General features: G+C 33.1%; 3 protein-coding genes across 7 annotated transcripts; 2 read left to right on the top strand and 1 right to left on the bottom strand.

The window, feature by feature from the left end:
• Positions 1-13: 13 nt before the first annotated feature.
• On the bottom strand, positions 14-7,764 carry Ack (activated Cdc42 kinase). 3 transcript variants are annotated; one of them, XM_012372679.2, is made up of 5 exons: positions 7,586-7,764; positions 4,903-6,901; positions 3,039-4,625; positions 2,107-2,780; positions 14-1,695 (listed from the first exon to the last, which is right to left on the bottom strand). In XM_012372679.2, the coding sequence occupies exons 2-5, from the start codon at positions 6,862-6,864 to the stop codon at positions 1,596-1,598; spliced, it is 4,323 nt and encodes a 1,440-aa protein (XP_012228102.1). In that variant the 5' UTR covers positions 6,865-6,901; positions 7,586-7,764; the 3' UTR covers positions 14-1,595. The 3 variants fall into 3 exon arrangements, with proteins under 3 accessions (XP_012228102.1, XP_012228101.1, XP_012228099.1); XM_012372678.2 differs by having other exon boundaries at positions 7,502-7,763; XM_012372676.2 differs by lacking the exon at positions 7,586-7,764 and adding an exon at positions 7,198-7,371.
• A 425-nt stretch (positions 7,765-8,189) lies between these two features.
• Positions 8,190-9,875, top strand: RpL9 (ribosomal protein L9). The gene is made up of 4 exons (XM_012372804.2): positions 8,190-8,296; positions 8,933-9,071; positions 9,308-9,635; positions 9,722-9,875. Exons 2-4 carry the CDS (start codon positions 8,934-8,936, stop codon positions 9,826-9,828), a joined length of 573 nt encoding a protein of 190 aa, XP_012228227.1. The 5' UTR covers positions 8,190-8,296; position 8,933; the 3' UTR covers positions 9,829-9,875.
• Positions 9,876-12,814: 2,939 nt separating this feature from the next.
• Positions 12,815-25,019, top strand: LOC105675561 (ATP-binding cassette sub-family G member 4). 3 transcript variants are annotated; one of them, XM_012372802.2, is made up of 13 exons: positions 12,815-13,021; positions 20,073-20,361; positions 20,844-21,027; positions 21,179-21,302; positions 21,543-21,688; positions 22,219-22,342; positions 22,412-22,526; positions 22,655-22,783; positions 22,969-23,090; positions 23,398-23,566; positions 23,871-24,127; positions 24,289-24,422; positions 24,663-25,019. In XM_012372802.2, exons 2-13 carry the CDS (start codon positions 20,157-20,159, stop codon positions 24,880-24,882), a joined length of 1,929 nt encoding a protein of 642 aa, XP_012228225.1. In that variant the 5' UTR covers positions 12,815-13,021; positions 20,073-20,156; the 3' UTR covers positions 24,883-25,019. The 3 variants fall into 3 exon arrangements, with proteins under 3 accessions (XP_012228225.1, XP_012228224.1, XP_012228226.1); XM_012372801.2 differs by lacking the exon at positions 12,815-13,021 and adding an exon at positions 16,179-16,594; XM_012372803.2 differs by lacking the exon at positions 12,815-13,021 and adding an exon at positions 17,387-17,404.
• The last annotated feature ends 412 nt before the right edge of the window (positions 25,020-25,431 follow it).

Raw genomic sequence — 25,431 nt, forward strand, 5'->3', positions numbered from 1 at the left:
TAAAAATGAACGATTTAGAGATTAAAAAACGAGGTGCCACGTTTTATTTGTTCCATATGTGTCCATATTAATTGTTCGCTTAAACAAGAAAACTTTTTGTCTTTCTAAAGACAAAAAGAAATGAGTACAATGTCAACTGTAAACTTAAATAAAAAATTATGCTAATATTATATACATTGTATTTCAGTTTGCATAATAATAATGAAATATAGGAAGAAAAACTATATGTCATGACGATATCGTCTAAATTCTTCAATCCTTATCTGAACTTACGATAATGTCGTACCTCTTCGCAGCTTTTCTAATATTCACTTTATCTAATAATATATTAATTATTAATAATAATAAAACTATTTGCCTATTAATTTGCTATCATAGATTTTTTGTTTCTCGATTCTTCGATACACATATATTTAGACATTTTTTAAAGCTTTAGTTTTGAGTTTCAAGATTCTTAAAATATCAATTTTTCAAGATTTTTGAAATCTTTTAGGAATTTTGTTTAGTTTTTGAATCTTCGATTCTACAAACAATTTTAAAGCACATTATAAATTAAATCTTTTCAGTTTTCTAAAATTTTTAATTTTATATTTTATCCTGAATTCTTAAACTACTTAATTTTTCACGTATAAATTCTCACGAATTTTAAACTCTCATAGAATTTTTATACTTTTTATTGTAACATACTGAATATTCAGTAAAAAGTATTTTGATATTTTGTAAATTTCTAAATTTTACGAAGTATCCTGTATATAACGTATATAACTGTATCTATATATACATATATAAATTAAAAGTTATTATATTATATATGTTCTAAGAATCAATTTTTAAATTAATTTTAAGATCTTTTAATATCCATTGTCATGATAAATAACGTGCGACTTTTTACACAACAGCCTTAAAAGCTCATTAATCCCTTAACAGTTAAGAAATAAAAAATTTGAAACCAATTAACTTTATATAAAGATTATATATTGAAGGCTTTTGAAGACGCTAAATTCTGCAATCCAAATTTTGAATTAAAACCATAAACTCAACAAGTGAAAACAGTCCAAATAATAAGGAATTGATAAAGTTAATATTTGATTTGAAGAAGTAATAAAATCGACACATGATTTAATTAAGGCACAATAGGAAGAAAGACAAGTCAATGCATGGACATTAAAGATCCCATTTTGCTTGCAATTGTGTTAGAAACACGTGCGCATTGTTAACAGTTAAGGGATTAACAATATCATAATCGTAAGTCTAGATAAGGATCAACAATATATATCACAGCTTCAGATTACATTCTTTACGCTCAAGTCATATCATACTAGATATTTTCACAAATATCACCTACTTACATTACGAGTAATAGTAGTTTTATCTCATTTGAAAAGTTGACATAGCCATATTTAGCGACGTTTGTGCTAAAAATCGAAATGTAAACTTTGGACCAAAAAATTCACAAGCAATCTCTGGTAAAGCTTTGTTCCTCAAACGTAATGTTTCCTACTTGTTGATTTTGTTCATAAATAAACGCATATTCGCTATTCACAATGTTATAGTTATATTACAGATAGCTTTGGGACATCAGCCACGGCTATTTCTCATCTGGCCTGATCGAGTAACAACGAAGCCGCCATTTCTACATCGTATTTAGTCTGCTTCAAAGCTTTTTCACACAGTTCTCTATTAGCCAGGCCCAATCTGAAATCATAATAAAGTTAAATTTAAAAAGCTGTACAATTAACAAAGTTATTTTGGTGATTTTACAATCAGATAAAATTCTGTGCAATAAAAAAGCGAACTGTTGTACATTTTTCTGTTTCTTTTAAAAATGGGAAAACTGATATAATAAGATAATGAGTGAGGAGGAGGGGGAAGATAATACATGACAGAAAAGAGAAAAAAGAAAGATAAATAGAGAGATGGACAATAAGAGAGGAACAGGAAAAAAATTCCAAGACGAGATACCAAAAATTAAAAAATAGCAATTAATCAGTACTCGAACCGTCGTTCCAAGAAGACAAGCTTACTTTTCAGAATGCTATCACAAGATACGCAGAATATACACATACAGATAATTTTATAAATCGACTAATACTTTAAAATATTCACCTCATGAGATTTTCGACCTTCGCCTGCCTGTCCTTCGTGATCTGTTTGGCGGCTTGATTCGTGTCCCAACCAGTCGCTTGCAGCGCGGCTAATACCTCCTGCTGTGAAGCATCCGCGGCTTCCTTTTGTACCTTCATAATCTTACTCGCCCTAAACTCGTCGCTTAGCGACATTACTAATTGCTGAGAGGTTGCGGTGAGCGGTGGACTAGTACCGACCACATGCTGATCGATTTGTAGTAAATTTCCCTTAGCGGCGGCCAAATCGTTCGTCGTTATTAATCCGGATGTATTATTAGCTGACATGGAAGTTTCAATTTGTAGCATATTGGAGCGTCCGTTCAGATTACACTTCGCCGCAGAATAATGATTCTGTACATAACCATTTTGACCGGGTTTAAACGGATTCCGGGCTGAAGAAGAAGGAGGAGGATTGTAAACCGGCGGTTGCTTCAGATAAGGACTAAAATCACAAGAATGTCCTTGATTAACAGTCTGACTTCTGTTAATGATAGTTTTCTGTTGCTGCTGGTTGCTCGCCGTTTCTTGAGTGTGGCTTTGGCTCGACTCACTGCTCAGGTTATTAGAATAATAATTTCGGAGGATATTTTGTTGAACAGCCTTATTGTAGAGAGTATTGAATTCGTTCTGGGACAACTGCTCTAAATTCGGTACCTGTAAATTATTTAAAATTATTTCTTAAAATTCAATGAACATTAAATCCTAAATTCTAACATTTTTCAGTTTTGATAATTATTGTATAATATTATCCAGTTGTATTACATAAAATTGTCGTTTTTCCAAGACAAAAAAAAATAAATTTGATCTCATCAAAGTACATACCATTAATAACATTAATAGTTTAGTAATAAAATATTAATAGTTCTTTTCTTACAAACTAAATGATATATTTTACGGATGTCTATTACATACCATTTGCTTCAACTCGGCATATACTTGTTCCGATAGGAGCGTAGTGGGCTTTAAATGTTGCGATTGCTGCAAATCATTTTGTATATGAATAATCCCGCAAGTATTACTCATGTTGGACGACATTGGCACATTCTGAAGATTGGTCTGATGCGATGCAAAAGCACTCTGATGAAAAACTGGTGTCGTATTCTGAGGATAACTCTGGCCCATTGATGGACAAGTTTGATTAGAAGTAGTCTTAGGTACATTGCTAGACCTGTATTGGGAAGATTTGATTGCGCTGTTATTGGAAGTGTGATTGATGCTTGGTTGGAGCAAGTTAAAACCAACACTAGGCGTATTATGAAGACAATTCTGACCACTCGTTGACGAGTAAACTTGCGTTTGGTTTAAGTTTACTTTTGGATTAATGGTTGCATTGTATTGAGAATCAGTTGGACTAACGGAGACATTACCAACGGCAATTTGTAATGGATTGAAAGCAGCCTGACCAATGCTTGTCGTAGCTTTGGCAACGTTGTAGGGAGTGTGTTGAGCTTCATCCGTACTACTACCAGCAATGCCGCTGGTAGTTTCCTGAAGCAGATTGATGCTACTCTGACTGACATGCGTCGTTTGAGAGTAATTCTCATTTACCGAACTGCCTTGTGTCTGGATAAAGATAGCCTTCGCTACATTGCTGGGACCATGCTGGCCATGATCATTCCCGGAAACGTTGCTGGCGACTTCTTGAAGGCGACTAATGCTTCCCTGAGCCGTCGGAATGGGCGTCAACACCTGACGATTAGGTAGATCAGTCGGGCAGTTAGTTTGCTGCTGAGAGAGAGTATTTGTTTGTTGCCAAATTTGAGTCACTATAGCATCGGTGATCGATTCTGATACGCGCTGATCACCCTGGACACATGGTTTCTGGACATTTGTACTCTTTGGTTGCCAGGAATTTTGTACCTTGCTAGGCAACGTCGAAGAAGAAGACGCTCGATGATCCACAGGCGACTTTGGTTTCCCCGGCGGCGGAGGTTTTAGCGTCGGGATAGCCGACGAAGATTTACCAGCATCTTCCGTCACTGAAAGTCGTTGCGTCGACGTAGAACTCTGTCGCAGCTTGTCCGAGGATAAGCGCAGAAAATTTGAGCAAGTAGCCCCTAGCTCCTGGCCGCTATCTTTGCCGCTAGTATTTGTGTTCTTGGTCGCCTCTTTCTCGCCAAGATGCTTCTCCAATTCAACCAAGAAATCCGGGTCTAGCTTTTTAGAAACGCTAGAGTTGGAATTCAACGATAGCTCGTTCATACTCTGCGCTAGCTCGCAGTTGGATTTGGACTTTGACGGACTCGTGTTCGGTCCGACAGAAGGAGGTGGAGGCGGGGTTGGAGTTGCAAACGACGTTGGCTCTCTGCCGGAAACATTGACATACGTTTGTGCGGTATTTCGTAAATCCTCTGGCCAAGTAGACCAAGTGGACTGGCCTCGCGGACTGGCTTTATCTATCTCGCTGTAGTGACTCGGGAGATTGTCATCTTCCACTTTGAGGTTTACTGTGTTTTGTTGATACTTTTTGTTCAAATTCATTGAATATTGGCGAGTTTCCTGAAAAGAATAAACAAAATAAATTAGTGTTACAGAATCTTGCTAATTAAAGGCTGGCTATTATTCATAGCTAAAATTTCGATTCGTTCACTTTTATTTAATCACTTTATATAAATAATTAATTGTACTGTTCTATTGTAAAATACAGAAGAGCACTTACTAAAATCTAATCAATTTATTCCATGCATAAACTTTGTTAGAAACTTTAAGACCAATTGATATTATTTGTTAATAAATCCAAAGCAAAATTTATAAAATTTATTTCTAGAATACGTACCTCCGTATCAGTGGAATCGGCGATAAAACAATTTGCAGCACCTTGAGCATGATCTCCCGTTACTTGATTATCCACATTTTCATAAGTCTGAGTCTTCAAATAATGACTAGCGATGTCAGCGGGCACATGACTGTAATAACGCGAATGTGGCGGCTTCATGAACACAGAAGACGTATCGAAGGGATCGGAATACGCGGGATTCACGTTCTCGGGAAAGTTGGCGTAAGTCCTACCCTCCTCGTCTTGCCAAGAAAACTTCTCGCCGTCGATGGGTTCATCCAAGATGTTAACCACTCGTCTACACGCAGCCTCCTGTTCATGAATATTCGCGCTTGCTAATTCTTCGGCGGACAGATCAATCAGAGTGCCTTCCAAATTGGAGCTCAAACTTGACGATGTCTGTGAAGTTTTGATAGGACTCGATCTAGTGTCGTTGTGCAACTTGGTGTAATTAAATTGTTTCTTTGTGCGCGGTGCGGTGCAAGAGAATCTCTTCTTCGCCTGGTTATCAGTTGATGCCGCCACTAACACATCTGGAGGATCCATCGGGTTTCTCAAGTATACATCATCGATGTAGACAGGACTGCCCCAGCTTTTGCCGAACGGCGCACCATGTCCTGTATGGATGAACGAGTTCTCCAATGGCTTGCTAATATCTTCTGGCTGCTTTCGGCGCATCGGATCGACCAAACAACGCGGAAAGTGTGCCACTTGGAAAGTCCGTTGATTTTGGCCTTTCCACCAGTAGTTCTCTGGACGTCCGTCGATGATAGCAATTTGGTCTCCCAATTCAATGGACATCTTGCCGGTTTCTTCGAAAGCAGTTAAAGCCTTCATTACAGATGGTACCATGCCAATCAATGATTCCTTCAAAGAAGCAAACGTCGGCCTCTCCGAAGGCTCTCTCGCCCAACAGCGAAGCATCAGCTCGTACATACACGGAGGTGTCGCTTCTGGTTCGTGAAGTCGTTCGCTTTCCCGGTCGATTTTTCGTAATATCTCAGAACCGTTCAGGCCTAGCCAGGGTTCCTCACCAAATGTCAGCATTTCCCATAGCGTAACACCAAACATCCAAACATCCGACGCGTGACTGAATTGCCGAGCCTTGAGAGATTCCGGAGCACACCAAGGAAAAGGCACTTTTTTATGTTCTGTCATAACGTAGCAATCCTCCTGTTGTGGCAGCGCTCTCATCAGTCCAAAGTCTCCAATCTTCACCTTGTCGACTGTGCTTAACAAAACGTTTCGGCATGCCAAATCACGATGTAGAAAACGTTTTGCTTCTAAGTATGCCATACCTGTGGCAACTTGTAGCGCGTAGTTGCAGAGTGTGAGAATTGAAATTCTGCCACACTGCTGTCGCAGATAATCGAGTAGTGCGCCAAGAGGTGCAAGTTCGGTCACCATCATCATTGGCTGCGACAATACCACGCCGTACAATCTGATGAGATTATGATGATCCAAAGTATGCATTGCCTGAACTTCAGAAACAAAGTCTTCTATAACGCTCGGTTGCGTAAGAGCATCTGCTTTTAAAACTTTTACAGCAACGGGTAAAGTCCGTCCAGAGGGAGAGGTCCATTCGCCTCTTCTAACTACGCCAAAGCTTCCGTCACCCAGTTTAATAGATAGCGTCACGTCTTTGTCTTGTATTAGACATGTTAGCACAGAAGTCTCAATGGGCTGCGAGGATCGTTTACTATTCTTGCCACTACTGCCAGGTTTAATTTTCGTAATTAAGCTTTTCTTCCATTGGGTGCTCCGTCTTTTTTTTATCGCATCCAGCAAACGTCTGACACCAGGCTTACCCAAGCCGATTTTCTCCAAATCTTCTGGCTGGACATAATCAAAATGATGCAGTCGAGTAATCTGCAGATCGTCTCGAATTCGCGTAAAGAATTGGGAAAGCTGCACATCATGCAGGAGCTCTTGAAGCCACTCTGTGCTCTCCTCCTCTGCCATGACAGCTGAAGTTTCTTTACTTACTAAGATATCCTCTCTGGAAATATACAGATGTTAAATATATTTGTAAGAAATTGATAAGGATTCAAGATTTTTAAGATTTTCTATATTTTATAGCACTGATTCCCATTTCAATAAACTCATTTTCAATTTTATTTTATTATGAACAAAACTGAGTTTTAATATAAACATTTTTTTAAACTATTAAAATTTGTAGTCATAATCCCGAAACAAATTTTTAACTCTGTTTTGCAACCATGTCAATTTGTATCAATCTTATATCATTGTTGAAAAACATTTGAATATTATGTCACATTATGTCAATCATATTACTTGTTAGAAATCATTCTTCATGGACTGTTAAATTTTCATGTTTATGGTTTATCAGAATTCACATCTTTGAAGAAATTGCTTATCATTAGAATTTAAAGTCCTTGACATCCTTAGATTGTTAAAATGGTAATTCCATAAAATCTCAAGCTACATTTTGTCTCCTTTTCTCTAATTCTTCTTTTGCAATTCATACAAAATATATATACAATTAACAAGACTTTTGCATAACCATTGATCTAAAACAATCTATTCTTTGTCAAACTTCTTATAGCCATAACCTTCAAAAGATATGCGTGACACTAACTTGTGGATTCCTCTCTTATCATCTTTCTCCCTCAAGGAAGCATTGTAGAGCGAGGACACCCGGTTAAAATTCGTCAACACTTACGACGAGGCTTTTCTTGAGACACCGTTCACTTTAGGACGCCCGAGAGTGGCAGTGTTGACCTTCGCTCTGTCGGAATTTCCGACGACATACACTTTCACTCGACAGTTTTCCAATATGATGCACTCAACCAAGTTATACCGCGCGCGCGCGCGCGCGCTATTAGGGCGAAGGGTGAGTATGCAATGCAGTCGAGAAACAACTAATGATATGAAGGATATGAAATCGCGATCTGAGCATCAATCATGTAATTTTTCCCTAGGAATGAAAACGTGAAAAATGAAAACTTTTATGTGAATTCGACAATTCTATTCGTGAAATTTTCACTTTCCGTAATACTTATGGCGGATTCACATTCTGTCTGATATTTGATGTACAATAAACGTCTCCGTTTTACATTACTTTTCTTCTTTTTATAGTTTGCTATCTCTATTTTTTTAAAACTTATTTTAGTATTGTCTTTATAAAATAAATTTTCTATTATAATTTTTATTATAATGCACTTCAGTGATTGCACATTTATTTTAATAGACTCCTAGAAGTACTCTAGAGTCTTTTATTTTAAGCATAAGTAGCGCTATCTGTGTCAGAGAATGGAAAATCAAAATATTCCTAGGAGAGATACGTCGGTCTATATCTTTAGTAACACAAGGTCTAGTTAACTTTGCTTCTTCACGCTTTTGGTCTTTTCCGGTTAACGTGTTGTATATGCGGGTACGTATGTTACAAAAAGATTTTGATAATGAAACAAAATCTAATGTAATCCGTCGATATATTGGATACAACATATCGCTGTCATGTGTTTTTGATATTGCATTTTCCGTACATATATTACGAAGTATTATCTTTAATGAAATATGATGATATGTTTAACGACAACACGATGTAACCTTCATGCTTGTAGCTATCAACGATTCACATTTTTAAGATTTCTCATTTTATTAAGATGGAAAAATTTAATTAAAATTATATAGCACAAAATTAATTTATGAGTTTATAAGATTTTATCAAATTTTTCATGCAACTGCTATTTATTTTAATGCACGTAAATATTTTGTGTTTTAGAATTTATTTTAACCTCCAAATCATATTGAATTGTTGCAATAGCTATCATAATCTACAAATTATATTAAACTGTGGAAATTATTTAGTGAAGACATTTTGTGTTACTTAATTCTTTACTACATGAATTAAAAGCACTTAAAAATCTAACAAACTTATGACTCTATGATGAACATGAAAATTATGAGTGATAGATTTGATGCTTTTGTTATTCTATCTTAGAATCTATAATTATTGTAGTTTAGATATATGTTATAAATTATTAATGTAAATTTATTTACATTTCAGAATGAAGCAAATTGTCACTAATCAAACAGTTAAAATTCCAGACGGATTGACTGTTACAGTCAACTCCCGTCTGGTAACTGTAAAAGGACCAAGAGGCGTTCTAAAACGGTCCTTCAAACATCTGGCGCTTGACATTCGTGTAAGTAAAAAATTATTACAAAATATTTTTACGTAGAATATTTTCTGTATTTCATATTATTTGTCTATATTTGTAACTTTGATTTATTGTTATATTGAAGATAACTTGTGATGATAATGTGGATTCCCCTTCATTTTTTATAAATGATACTTCCTTATCTGAAATATTTCTGAATTATATTAAAATATATAAAGTTTACATTGTATTCTATAAATTTATATTCTTTCCTGTATTAGATGGTCAGCCCAAGATTATTGAAGGTGGAAAAATGGTTTGGTACGAAAAAGGAATTGGCTGCAGTTCGTACAGTATGTTCTCATATTGAAAACATGCTGAAAGGAGTAACGAAGGGTTATCAATATAAAATGCGTGCCGTATATGCGCATTTCCCAATTAATTGCGTTACAACTGAAAGTAACACCGTTATTGAGATCCGAAACTTCTTGGGTGAAAAATTTATACGCCGGGTCAAAATGGCACCTGGTGTAACTGTGGCTAACTCGGCCAAACAAAAGGACGAGTTGATTATTGAAGGAAATAGTTTAGAAGATGTGTCGCGATCAGGTAAATACTTTGCATAACATTGTCCTTTTGGATGAATAAATGAAAACGTCAACTTAACAATATTGATAAATGTTATTTTATTTTAGCTGCTCTTATTCAGCAATCGACTACGGTAAAGAACAAAGACATCAGAAAGTTCTTGGATGGACTTTATGTGTCTGAAAAAACCACAGTTGTACAAGATGATGAATAAAATAAATCCTGGATTAATATTAATAAAAGTACCATTACTGACCCACATAGTGTCGTAAAAAATATTTAATTTTTTATTTGTACTAATAACAGTACAATACTTCTCAGCTGTAAAACTTCTCACTGTAAAAAAAAGAAGGTAATTACGTCAAGTATATCATTATCATATTTACTGACAAACCATGTTTTTGTTGCTATACCAAACAAAAATATGCATTAATTGCTGAAGAAAAGGACAGAAGATATACCGTCGGCATATATGAATGATATGATTTCTTTGAAATTAACCTGTTTAACATACTTCATTAATTGTTATTCGTTAATTTATGATGATAATTCATTAAATCAATGTAAAAAAAAGCGAATCTAATTTATCCTTTCTTAATAATTTTTCTTATAAAGCTAAAACAATATTATGCAATTTTACGAATATAAGTAAAAATGATAGCGATACATTTTTATTGTAAGAAATATCGGTCTTCATAGCGATGTCAAAAACACGTGTGGGCCTACTTGATAAAGACGCGAGGTCGGGTCAACAGTCATTGCGAAGTATGCCTTTTATTAGTAATAGTGTTGTTTTCAATGGACACTTATTGTAATCATATCGATGTATTATTTCATTCAATATGCGTAAACATTTACAACAACATGAAACGAATAAATATTGAGATATTTGCTGCTATATTGATCATCGCAGCGCTTAAGACTTTATCTTGTTCTTACAATAATATTGTTACACATTTCAGTAAGCAAGATTTGCATTTTATATCTCAATATTCATCATATATTCGAAGATGTTTATAAAAATCCAATCGCGAAATGTGCTAAAATGCAAACGCAAAGAATTTGATTGTATTGCATACCTATTAATATTATCACAAATATATTTTATTCCTTGATTTATCGCAGAAGTGCTTTGAAAAAATAATAATTTATAATAAAAACAAATTTAAAAATAAATATAACGTACCGGGTGCTGCTGTATGTTTTAAAATAGGCGGAACAGTGATGTAAAGTAAACCGGAATAACATTAAATCGGAATAAGATAAGACTCGAGAGAATGAAAGGAATGAACTAGAATGTGTTATTGTACGTCAGAAGATCCAAGAAATTCAACTGTTCGGAGAATATCTAACTATACCAAAGAAGAGAAGAGAAGCCGAAGATGATAGAAGAAACAGAGATGGCTCAAGCCTTTTTGGCGCCCCTACAACAATCTGCAAAACCGAAGATGGATCAATTAGAGAGATTCAATTCTGTTAAAAAAAATATATAAAAAACGAGTTCTGGATCAAAGGAACATCTTTTGATTGGTCACAAATTGTTCAGGTAAATAAAAAAAAAAGACTTGTGACACCAAGTATGTATTTTTTATTGAACAATGGCTATACAGTTACACACACACACACACACATACGCGCGCGCGCGCGCGAGTTTTTTTTAAATTTAATTAATGCAAGAGCGTACATTGGAATTGCAATATTTTTTTTATCTCAACATAATTAAGTTAGTAATTAATGTCTGATGAAAGATTTAATTGTAAAAAGCCGTCACTCGTTTTATGTAATTTTACCTTTGGACTATTATACGCAAGATCACCTTCGGACTGTAGAGTATAGCATATCTTAATGTCAATCTTTCAACTTTTCCGCTTTTTTTAAAATTTTTTTTTAATGAACTTTATTATCATTACTTGCTTGCGATGAATAATCGACAAGTATAACAGTCCAACCGAATCTTAAAATGCTACTGGATTATTATGTAAAATAATATGAAATCTTAAAAATGAAAAAAATAGAAAGAGAGATGTTTGCGACTTAATTAGATCGGAGCAGTATCACTTCTGAAAAAAGTATCACAGATGTGGAGATTGGAGGCAAATATTATGCCGGAAAAATAAAATAAACTTTAACAACTTAACACGCATCATTGCTGACCGTTGTACTTATCAAAAATTACACTATAAACTTATGCATTAAACTTATACATTAAAGTTCAGTGATATATCGTATAAATTTATGAGCAGTTGATATGGTTTTGCTGTGCAATGTTTACATACAGTACATACTTCTTAGAATTCTTCTATCGAGTAAATAGATTGTTCCTACTAACAATGAGAAAATAATTGCTTGGATAAACAAAAATAAAAATAAATATAAATCATTATCGAGTTGGTTAAAAAATTACACAGTTATACTATAAGTGTCTAATTCTTTTTATTCCACGAATACGATTATTTATGCAATTGCATGCATTTTTTATGCATGGATAAAGTTCATTGTTGCATCGACAAAAACATTTATATATTGTTTAAATATATGATACATTCTTCAAGACAACTTTACAACACAACACTTTTCACTGCCTAAGTTGGTGGAGGAAATTAAAAAAGAAATTTATTTGTTCATTAACGACTCTGTCTCGATGTTTTTGAAGTAAAAAATCTCTTCTTTTTTTTTTTTCAGGAAAGGACTGGTGTCGCCAAACCGGTAGGGGAGAAGGGGGGAGCAGTGGGGGCGACCACCTACCCAAAGATAATTCTGGGGGGGGCTACCCCCCCCCCTGAAATTTTTCTGTTTTCTTCAGGTATTTCATGATCGAAAATATTGAGTATCAAATATTTATATCAAAGATGGAAAAATGGATTATTTTTTTTTCTTTTTTTTGACTATTTACTCGTTTAATTGAAGTACACGAGGAAAATACACGAGTAACGAAGAAAATTAAGCGCATTAAATTAATTAGAACAAAATATTTTTCGTACATTTATACTACCCACTAAGTGGCCTATTATTTGGTGTTTGAATGGAGTTACATACATACATATATATATATATATACATATATATATATATATATACATATTATATTATGAATGTATTATGTATCCCCTTTATAAATTTTGCCCCCTCAGATGAAAAATACTTCCGCGGCGCCTGGGAAAGGACATATAATTTTTCAAAGCATTCTTTCGCAATTTGATGTTGCAAATTACTCTTACGCCTTGAATATCAACGATCACAGAGAGGAGAAGGGTGCTCCTGGCGAAGTGGGGACTTGAACAAGCTAGAGAGAGGAAGGAAGGCTGGAACCTGTCTTCGAGTTCGTACTCTATCCTCGGTCGTAGACAGTCCGCCTTCCCATCCGGTTTTAAATCGACGCTCAAGTGCATTTAGTTGCTGCATGTTCCGTGAGTACATCACGCTTAATGGGCACTTTTATAATTTTATTTTCGCAATCGCACAACGATCTGGAGAAATAATTGTCCGAATATATAAGTTATATCAGCTGTTGAATATAAAATTTTGTACTTTCACATTCCGTCCACTCGTTCGACACGATCGTACAATCTGCACGCGATATATGTATCACGCGCGTGTAATAATGCTTTCTCAGCACTATCTCCAGAATTAGAGCTGAAGATGTGATTGCCAAATGTCAAAAGTTACAAGTCAAGCTAGCTTATCGCGCTTCCGACCACGTGTAGAGACTTTGCTTCGGATTGAAGTTTTTTTAAAAAAACACATCTCCAGAAAGTGGCATGTGTTATTTTTCACGCTGAAACAGCAAGAATTGCTTTTCTTCCTCCTGTGAAAAATCGCAAAAAATTGGGCTTACCGATCAACTCGACTAATAAGTATTTTTTTTTTTTTCAAAGAGCGATTTATCATAATATTCTATAATTAATGTCATACAATGTCAAACTCTAACACATTTAACATATCACGCAATGTTATCGATAGGAAGTTGCGAAAAACACTTCGCGATCGAACATGATCGTAATATAATTATCAGGTTCACCCATCAAAAGATATGCATGTGCTCTTCTGCTCCATCGAGTTCATCAAACATTATATTTTGAAAACTGGTCTAATCAGTCTAAATTTAGAATTAATCAACATCTTTGCAATGTACAATTTGGACTCATCAAAGATACGCTCTAATGTGTAAAAATTAATATCATTCCAGAGAATTACTATTTAAATTTATTTGCAACAGTTCTATATTTAATTTAAATCGGTCGAAACCAGGGTTGGCAAAGAATCATTGATTCGCCTTTTTTTGAACAAGGAGAATTAATAGGCTTTAAATCGTTTGATCGGGACTTTCATAAGAAATTTCCGCCTCTAAATATTATATTTCAGAACGCGCGTGTTTTGATAGATGGAAAATAATGACTAATTATTATAATTAGTCCATGCAAGCATTTAAATGCTTGAATATATATGGATAATATTCTTTTGACATTTTTGTACTTCGTCATTCAAGTGTATTAATACATACTGAGTTATTTACGTTATTAAATAATTAAATATTTATCTCTTTTTTCGCCAAAGCAACATTTAGTTATTCAATTATTTGGAATCTTTAAAAATTTAAATTTTTTGTTAAAAGATAAATAGATAGGAGGTACAAAGTTGCTGTTTCAGTCAATAGATTTTTTACTGCAAATTTACTGAGAACTATTTGCTTTTTAATTCAAAATTTATTTAATGATCAATAAAGTTTACACGGTCTTTTGTAAAGTTTATTATTAGCAAAACCACACGAATTTCATTGGATACTTGATTTTTTTACATGCTAGCCACATAAATAACGTTAATATTTTTTAAATTTTCTTAGAAATGTATTTGTTATTTTTATAATTATCATAGATTTAAAATTGCATAAATTGCGATAATTGCATTGACAGTTTCTAGTTTGATAGCTCTTATTTGTTTTGGTAATATTCCAGGAAAACACTTTTAGTTAAAAATTATTCGCGTCTATATACATAATACTTAATTGTTTGATGAATGTCTGTTAACAAGTTTTAACTTTCAAGTGAGAAATCTGGAGAAATAATTGTCCGAAACTTTTTATCGAACAGATAGCCTTTTTAGAAGGATATAAATTTTAATTTGTTTTGAATCTGTTGTGTCATTTTATCATTCCACATAAACGTTTTATTTATATGGTGCGACTATTATTAAACTTATTTGGTATAATTTAATGTCAGTGATATCGAAACATGCGGTTAAAGAGTGATTTTAACGCAAATAAATCTAAAATTGTTTTGTACTGCTCAACGCAAAAAATTAATTGCTCTCAATTACATAAATACGCAGATAATTAAATTTCTCTTTGAAACAATTTTCACATCATAATAAACAAATCAAATAATGATCACAATTTTTCACGTAACTACACACTCTTAAATAATCGTAGATAAGTCGTTTATCAGTAATACAATTAAGAATCAGCAATTTTAAATGTACTCATACATAAGAAATGTTAAAAGAATTATGGTAGTGACAAATTAACAATAGAGAACAAAGGTGCGATTTTGCATACAAGAAACACATATGAATATTCTAATTATACGATAATTATTCTTTTTTCATTAATAAATAAATACTAGATAATGCTTTTAGAAAGGAATGATGATCAGTGTGTTATCGAACGAATATTATGAATTTACTTAGCATCGGCCAAAGTCTATTATTTAATTTCTTTGAAACCTTTGGACTTTGTTAATCCTTTAACTGATAAATAAAATTGCAGATATCTCACGGATAAATTATTTGCGTGAAATTAATTATGAAATTAATTTGTGACTTGTGAAATTAAGAATATCATTTAGAAATTAAACTAAAATTTTAAAATTATTTTTCAAATGCAGTAATATTGGGTGCGTTCAGAAAACACAACAGTTGCACAGCTGTTGTGTATGTCTTGTCAACACTCGACGTTGATTTGTTGGCTCTAAAAGATCAGATAGAATACTTCAATAGCGATGAGCGCTCATACAACCGTTGTGTTTTCTGAACGTACACTGATAATATTTCAAATACTTAATCGAACTGCAATTAAATATACGCGCTTAATACATTTGCGTCACGTAAAGAGATAAATTCTCTTTAATAGAATTGCAAAACAAATTAATCTCGCAATAAAAAATACGAAGAGATTTATTATAAAAACATAAATTGTAGTTCATTTTCCAATAAAATTTCGTTTATTACATTATCTTTGCATTATTTATACGCATTAGCAGTTGCTATAACTACTCCACGCGTGCATATCATTAATTAAAATGTCGCGTATCATTGAACATAATCGTCAAATCACTCGACTCATCCCAATACATTATAGCGAATAGATATCTCGTTGCACGAGAAGAAACGTGACGTGATCGGTTAATGCGTGAGCGATTTTCCCGGTGTAAAAGTCCACAGTGTGTACCGTCGACCGGATTCCGCTTGAACTTTGCGCATACTAGTCACACACGCAGCACGTATGTGTGCGCGTGTAGTTAATCATTTTGCTTATCTCTTCCAATGCAACGTTTAAAGAGGATGCAGTCTAATGTTCTCGCAAAAAGATCCGATGTGTCAATAAAGCGTCGTCGCGCATGTGTGCTTCCTTCAACGCCACGTTCCTTTATCGGCGATGTGTTAACCGCGTATTGTCGATAATAATAACAAGCAGTGTTTTCTACGATCCTCCCAGTGCGTTGATTTGTGCTGTATCTCTTCCTTTGTTCAGCTGAGAACAAACGCATCCAAGTGCATCGTATCTTAATCGGATGAACAGTTTCGAATCGTCCTCTTGATCGCGAGGTGCTTCTTCTTCGGTTAATCGTATTCGCGCAGCGCGCGCATACAAGTGGCAAAAATTTGCATTTATAAAAGTGCATGATTATACCGTCGATCTAATTACTATTGATTTATTGTCGTGTTCCTCGTCGGTGCTTCAATTGAATCAATCAACGTTTATATTCGTAAGTTTAGCATGAAATTTAGTATAGATATATATCTTTTTTCATAATTAATGCAAAAATAAATTTTATGTATGCTAATCAATGTATGGAATGCCTGAATTTTCAGAAAAAAACTTTTTAATTGCTAAGTAATTATTATTACAATTATAAAAACATTTTAATGCTTACTAAAAAGGTCTAATTTTTTTTAGTCGAAATGTTCTTAAAAATAAATTTATGTAATATATGTAGAAAAAAATACATTATTTTGATTTCTATACGTTGCTTTTTATACATTTACATTTGTTTGGACATTTCATGCATATATTTCGTGCGAAATTCTCGAAACTCTCGTATATTTTAATTTATTCCGTTCTGTAAATTTACATATGCTTTGTAGAAATTTTCGCATAAACCTTTGAGAAAATGACTAATTATATAATTCAAAATTATGATTATGTGTGTCAATTCTGTACGGCAATACACAGTATTTACGCGTAATTACAATTGTCGATTATATTCCATCAGACTGAAGAGGATCCGAATTGAGCCGAGAAACATTTCTATTGTTTTATTCTTTATTAATTTGTAATATCTGTTGCGTTCTGACACCTGCGCTTGGTTCTTTTTTTCATATAATTAACCATACATACAAATAAAAATATACTTGTCATATCGCTATAATTAACACAATAGATATAGTAATTCGGTTATCGTGATAACTGGTTGTTGTAATCATCGTGAGGCAATATATATTTCTGGAACTGATTTTTAGAAATAGTATTCGACAATAAATCAATAGTAACGTCGTCGTCAATTCTGCAATATCACGTGAGCATATATTTCCATGTGATATTATACATGATATTAAATGATATTAAATATTACGCATAATTAATATGTTCTATATGCAAAACGAATTGCTAACACAATTATGAAATACAGCATTTTCGCAATTTCTGTATCGACAGTTCGATATAAGCTCTTTAATTAATAATACGTGGCGAAACGAATAATATTTCTCGATTATTTTCACCGTTGTTGCTGACACTAGGTGTTTTGCAAGACTCGTATCGCGGTCTAGAAACGTTTAAGGAAATAACCATGTGGAACACACAGTTGCATCTAACATCGGGCCCAACTTTTTTGAATGCGTGAAAAGAATTTGAATGGGCAATTTTTTAAATTTTATTTCGCAGTTTTGCAGCAATACGATTTTTGCTACAATTTTAGAAAAATTTTTCTATAATTTTTTTCTAAATTTCCTATAATTTTAGAAAAAGAAAACTGAAACTATGTTGCCGTATCTACTTCCTTTTCCTTTCGATAGATGATGCGGCAACATATCGACGATAACATATGCGTAGATTATTTAAAAGCCGGTAGACAAATATGTATACAGTAGTTAACAAGCACAATGCGTGCCTTTCCTAAAGATATCCTACAGCTTTCACCTGGACTTGCGACATCTGCGTACAAGCGTATACTTTTATCGTTACAAAAAATTAACACGCTGGAGCAATTATGCTCGCCAGTGCTTTTGACTTGTCATAAGCGGTTTATTTTGTTCTTTTCTCAATTTTTGTGTCTTTTTAAAGAATTTGCAATGTATCGAGCAAATTATAGCATATATAAGTTATATAGTTTATATAGCAATATATACAAGAAAATATTTAAAGCGCAAATATTGTATTTGTCTGCAAAAACAGACGGTGCGTAATATAAATTCGCGACGGGCATAAATGAAATAAGTATATATTAGATGCATACGCTAAAGATATATTCGAACAGATCGAACTGTTCAAATATGAGCCTTTAGCTCGAAAAGTCCAAATTACTCGACGTTGAATTTCGAGAACTGTTCAAACTACCTGAATTTAGATCTACCTTTCGTAGATGCAAATGCAATAAAAGTATTAAGACAAATTATAAACGTAAAAAGAGCAATAATAAAAACTAATTGAAAAATACGTTTATCATAGACGTCAAAGTACATGATCATTAAATATTCCGATTAGAGCTGTGGACAGCGCGACGTATTAAGACTTATCGGGCAGCAATTACAATTCGTTTTATTTGTATTACGCGAATGACGTCAAATCCGACCAAAGTAGACCAGTATTCTAAACATTTTGCTTCGTATCCGACTTATCGCAGTTTACATTCGCGAGAATCATTGCGTAACAGAATATTATTATTCGTGGTTGACAACTTTTATTCTTGTTTCCTGCATGATATTGAATTCGTGATAGTTCTTGACGCACTACTCAATAATTTTTTGTTCTTATTGCAAAATCTCGGCTAGATTATCAACCATTCGCTCTTATTTCAAAGCAGTACATGTTTTCTTCACAAGGCGAGTGTTGTGCGGTAATTTAATAAAAATGTAACAATATTATTTTTATATGCGAGATACATTTGCTTATGATTAGATAAGATTAACTAAAATTCTCTGTCAATGGAATCATCAAAGGTTGTTGTGGACTTGGTACTTTTGAAGTGAGAAATTGAAATGATATAATTGGTTAATGTGAAATCGGTTATTATCGATGAGGAAATCCGCCTTGTCGAAGAGTTGCTGCTATCGCAATTGTCTTTGTTTCTTGATGAAAACATCGTGGTAGATCATAAATTTTTATTCTTTTTACTAGTCATTTATTTTTTCAATGTATGCATTTTAAGAAACAATAGTATTTTTTAAAAATAAGTATCAAGTATAAATATTATTTTTTATATCATAAATTTACGGAAAAATATTTCTTTTTGTAAGAAAATAGTGTGATGTGAGAATTTAATAGAATATAATAGTAAAGTGAAACTCAGGATGTTTGTGCGCACGATACTTTTAAATATGTTAAAATTTATTTTAAATGTGTTTTAAATTTTGGGTCACGGACAATCAGAAATTCCTTTCATATTACATTTATCGTTAAAACTACTTTCGCGTGCTACCAGTGTGAATCATCGGAAGAGTAGAACAAAGAATTCTCATAAATATAAAGCTACCTTTGTCCTCTCATGAAATAACCGATAAACGCTGACATTAAGTACGTATTAAGTAAATATCTTAAGCTATTGACCCCTTTTTTCAACAGTGTGATGTATGTTATCTCAAATGATTTATAAGGAATTGAGTAATTTGTTTTTTTTTTTTTTTTGGAATTATCAATATCGTTACATGAAAGGAAGTAATTTATAAAAATCACAAGTACACTTTGCATATTTATCATCATAAATGACGAGGAAAAATGGCTTTGTATGCTGTAAATTTTTTATAATATCAATCTTCCTTGATCGTAATCGTAAGAATCTTGTAGGCAGATTTCATGAAATAAAATCCAATTAATAAAGAATATATTGTCTCGTTGAGAGTCATTAAAAATAATATCATCTTTTAATAGAAATATTTTCGTAGTTTCTTAGGTAATTTAGGTCAGCGATGACCGACTATCTGTTAGTTTATTTTCATGGATCTAACTCTGCCGATTCTTTGTTCCAGGTCGTTCACGTTGGGGCGGCAGATGAGCATTCGAGCATAATCGCTCCTATCACTCAACGAGTTCGCAACAAAGCGCTCATAGCGATGGAAGTATTGATGCACGAAGCGAGTAACCGGCAGGACAACGGTGTGGCGAGCGCGCCGATTTGCACGGTCGACCTTCGATCCAAGGAAACACAAGAAGACGTTGACGATGCATCATCTCATGTTACGCGAGACGAAGTTAAAAAATCAATCGATATCATTTTTGAAAATATTACATACAACGTGAGCCTTGGTTTTAGGAAAGGTAAAAAAAAAACATGTTTTTTTAATACGTTAAATGTCATGGTTGTCACTGGTAATTGCCATTAGCTAACCATATTACGGAATTTCATTGAGGCCTTGATGAGGCCATGAAGACATAAAATTAGCATGGCATTCAACGTATTGATAATTATGAAGTTTTTTTCTACAGCTTGCAAGCAGATTAGAAATGTGTTTTTTAAATCGGCATGAAATTAAGATATTGTATTCTTTATTGCACGGTTACGTATTGTTTTCTAGAAAATAATTCTGAAAAATATTACTTGTGTAAGAGAGATTTTATAAATTGTTATTAATTAACGCGATATTATTGCGTTGGTTATTATTATTAAACGCAAAGCAACTTGCAATAATTATAAAAGAGAACAAATGTATTTAAAGTTGAACGTAACAATTATGGAAATGTTACCAATGAATAATACTTGTAAAACACAAGTAATCTTACTAAGCATTTACAAATTTTAGGGCGGAAAGAGATCTTGCACGGGATTAGCGGGAGGCTACCCAGCAAACAGTTGATCGCTTTGATGGGCCCATCTGGCGCAGGAAAGTCTACTTTACTCGACGTTCTGTCTGGTTTTCGTACAACCGGAGTGGACGGCGTCGTATATATCAACGGACGTGTTCGGCATCTTAATTCCTTTCGGAAGTACGTAGAACTCGCAATATTTTTCTCATCAAATCCGAAATGTTAAATTAGACGCAATAAACGTGTTGTGTTGTCGTGAATCTTCTTTCGAGACAATATTATAAACAATGATCAATATTTGAACTTTTTCATGCGTTTATTCCGTCCGCAGATGTAGCGCGTACATCACGCAAGATGATCGATTGGAACCCCTCCTCACTGTGCTTGAGAACATGAGGGTCGCCGCTGATTTGAAGCTGCCGTCAAATACGTCACAATGCAAGAAGGAAATGATTGTATGTAAAAATTTCTGGATGTAGAATTAAAAAGAGGAGATAAAAGTTATATTTTTTATTATTCGATGCAACTCTTTATTCTCTATAACAGAATATTAAAGCGTTTGCGCCGAAAACTTACTAATTCCATTTAAAAAAGTTAATTTTTATATCTTTTCTTATAAAGAAATTATTGAAAGTAACATCAGTAACCGCAAACAAATTGCGATAATTTATGAAGGTTAATTTCATATGTTTTAGATCGAAGATATTCTTACGACACTTGGCTTGTACGAATGCATGTATACGAGAGCCGGCAGATTAAGCGGCGGTCAAAAGAAACGGCTGTCTATCGCATTGGAATTAGTTAATAATCCCATGGTGATGTTTCTTGATGAACCCACCACGTAAGTGCCATTTATCATATTACGTGCTGTTCGACTTCCTTTTCATCTATCGTACATTCAAATTAATAAATTTATTGCTTTTTCAAATATTCACGTTTCCTTCTCTCTCTTATCTAATAAATATTTAATAAATCTATTTATAAATCTAATAAATTCTTTGCGCAATAGATTTATTTTTTACTATTATTTTTTTATCATACAAAAGTTATTGCTATTTTATTTTATTTATGATCATGCTCTTTGTCCTGAGGTTTTATTGCGACTTTAGCATCATACGTCTTGTGCTATTATTATCAAAGTGGCGCAGAAATGCGAGAATAATTTTTTACATATTAACGGATCTGTTTTTTATTTTATTTATCTGCATAGTTATCGTAATATCAGCGTTTTAGAAATACAGTTGCATATTTATGTTTTCGGATATTCCAGATTAATAGTAGACATTAAAATATGTTGCAGTTATTAAGATAACAAGAATAATCGTTTTTTAATCGAGATTTTATCATATTTTATCATTAATTCTTATTTAGAGGTTTAGACAGTTCGTCTTGCATGCAAGTGGTAAACTTGTTGAAACTGCTGGCGCGACAAGGAAGAACAATAGTTTGCACCATCCATCAACCCAGTGCATCCTTATTCCAATTGTTTGATCAGGTGAGTCATACAAATCCTCTGTTAAAAAATTATGTTTGTAATTATTTTTAAAAATCCTAACTTCTTCAGGTGTACGTATTGGCAAAGGGAGACTGTCTGTATCAAGGCGCAACGAGTAAGTTATTGCCATACCTGGAAAGTATAAAATTGCCATGCCCGATGTATCACAATCCCGCAGATTACAGTACGTATAATCTTTGATGTAACAAATTATTTTGCAATTTTTTGCTTATTTGTTTGTTTTTAATTTAGTTTGAATATATAATTTGTATATCTGAAAAATATTTCTATAATTGTTGGATACATTTGCAGTAATCGAACTTGCCTGTGGAGAGTATGGTGAAGATAAGGTACATACACTGATCAACGGATCGCAAAATGGAAGAAATTTGAAATGGTTCGATAATCCAACCGCCTTGAAGGATGCGAAAAGTCTGAGAGGTATGGAAGCAGAAAAATAAAATATTAATTGCGCTAATTATACTCTCGTATAATTTTATTATGCGTACAATCATATTTTATTAACATAAATATATTTTCTGTTTGATAATGCATCAATCTTTTTAAATATTTATGTAAGTAAGATTTATCTTTAATAAACTTGTAATAAAATAAAATTCTTTTAGCGGAACATCCTCTGACAAATGAAAACAGATTGGAAATTAATAGTGCCTTACACGCAACAAATCTTTTTCATCAAATCCGAATTCTGTTGAGGAGGGGCTATATTATGTGCAAACGAGATATGGTACGGATGTTGCGTATTTTGAAATACACATATTATATACATATTATTTTCATGAATAATTTAATTGCGTTTTTAAAATAGTTTTATTAATAGCGATTTTTAAACATTATGTGCATTTCTTGAAGATTCAAAAACATACGTCAGAATCTTTAATGATTCCATAAAAATGTTCGAGTATGTTTGCAATTTTTACTTTTTAGTAATGAAATAAAACTATTTTTTTTTAATGCAAGAAGTATATTTTGAGAATACTGATATTATAATAGCACAAATTTTTGTTAACAACATTTATGCATATATGTTGTAGACTCTGACACATTTACGGATTGGAGTTAACATTATAGTCGGTATAATGCTTGGTTCGGTTTTCCTGCGATCCGGCGGCGATGGTTCACGCGTATTAGACAACTACAATCTCCTCTTTTCCATTCTTATACATCACATGATGACGACGATGATGCTCACTATAGTAACTTGTAAGTTTTCATTTGTTTTTGCATTTAAATTGTACACCAAAAATCAGATTAATGCCTTAAAACTAAATTTCAACAATTCGGAAGATGCATATCATATCTAGAAATTTGCATCACGATTACAAGACTGTGTTTAACAGTCTGGCATTTTTAATATGTAGTTTGACATGTAAAAGATTAAATATAAAACTGAAATATTAATAATAGTTTATACAATAAGTTAATTAGTAAAAATATAATTTTGTTACGTACAGTTAAGTATCCTTGATCATTTTTATGCAAATGCAACGTTGCTTTTGATTTGCAGTTCCAATGCAGATGTCTATTCTTCTCAAAGAGCACTTTAATAGATGGTATAGCTTAAAAGCATTTTACACAGCGATAACGTTGATCGATCTGCCGATTTCGATATTGAGCTGCGTACTTTTCTCATTAATCATCTACGTTATGTCAGCGCAGCCATTGGAAATCACTCGATTCTCTATGTTTCTCATCATTACCCTGCTAATAATATTCATAGCGCAAGGCATGGGCCTCATGATAGGCGCTGTGTTCAATGTTGTGGTAAGTATAACGAATAATCACAATTGACAAATTATTTAAATTTGACAATTATTTAATAGTTAATAATTTATGAATTAATATTTGTATGTTTGTTTATTATTTAATTACATATAAAATCAATATCTCTGTGATCTACTGATTCTGATAATGAACATTTTCAGAACGGGACTTTTATGGGGCCAACGATGGCAGTGCCAATAATGATGTTTGCCGGATTCGGCGTTTCATTACGCGATTTGCCACAATATCTTAAGTGGGGCAGTTACCTCAGTTATTTACGATATGGTTTAGAAGGGTAAGAATAATTTCATTGTTTGCTAATTTTTTATTCATTGTTTAACATTAAAATATTATTAAATATACAGATATTTATATTTATGACTCTATTTCCGCCTTCACAATTCATGTATATTTATAATAATATTTTATACCACAATTTTACATGAAATCATTTTAAATATAATAATTTAAAATTATATAAATTTATTAGAAAATTTTACGGCGTAAACTTTATGCAAAACGCATATATTTTCAGATATATTGGAGCCATTTACGGCCTTGACAGACCTACTCTGGATTGTAAGGAGAAAGGCGAAATGTACTGTCACTATAAATACCCCTCCAAATTTCTTTCGGACATTGCCATGAGAGGAGACCAATTCTGCAACGATGTTATTGCTCTCACTATAATACTAATCATTACACGGTTCTGCGCGTATTTGCTTCTACGATGGAAGGTCGCATCATGCCGATAAGAAACCGAATGTCGGATGCCGGATGGACTCTGCCACAAAACAAAATCTTTTCACAATTTGATAATGCATTATATATTTAAATGATTAAATGTGATATGTGCTTGACCCACAATTTACATTAAAATTATTCAAAATCATTTTTTTTTTAATATTACACGCATCTGTATTACTATTAGCCACTCATATGTTTAATAATTTTCGTTATTATTAAAATTTATCCAAGTAGGTATTTATATAGTAGAGCGAGAAAGATTGTGTGTCTCTGTGTGTGCATGTGTGTGCGTATGCTATAAACTTTTTTAGCGTTCAGTATATATTCTTTTTTATATGCTTTGAATAAATTTGCGAATGTGGCGATAGTTGCGTGAATAAGTATGCAAGATTGTATATAGTCTATGTGACAAATGTAAGTACATTTGTATTCATATTACAAAATATCATAAATATGTATTTAATTTTTATGCTTAAATGTGATAAACGTTATGTAGAAATGTTGTGAGGAATATTTCTACGGAATAAGCCGTATGATAACGTGCGCATTATATCAAT

Source organism: Linepithema humile, chromosome 5, assembly GCF_040581485.1.
Source record: "Linepithema humile isolate Giens D197 chromosome 5, Lhum_UNIL_v1.0, whole genome shotgun sequence".
Lineage (NCBI taxonomy): Eukaryota > Metazoa > Arthropoda > Insecta > Hymenoptera > Formicidae > Linepithema > Linepithema humile.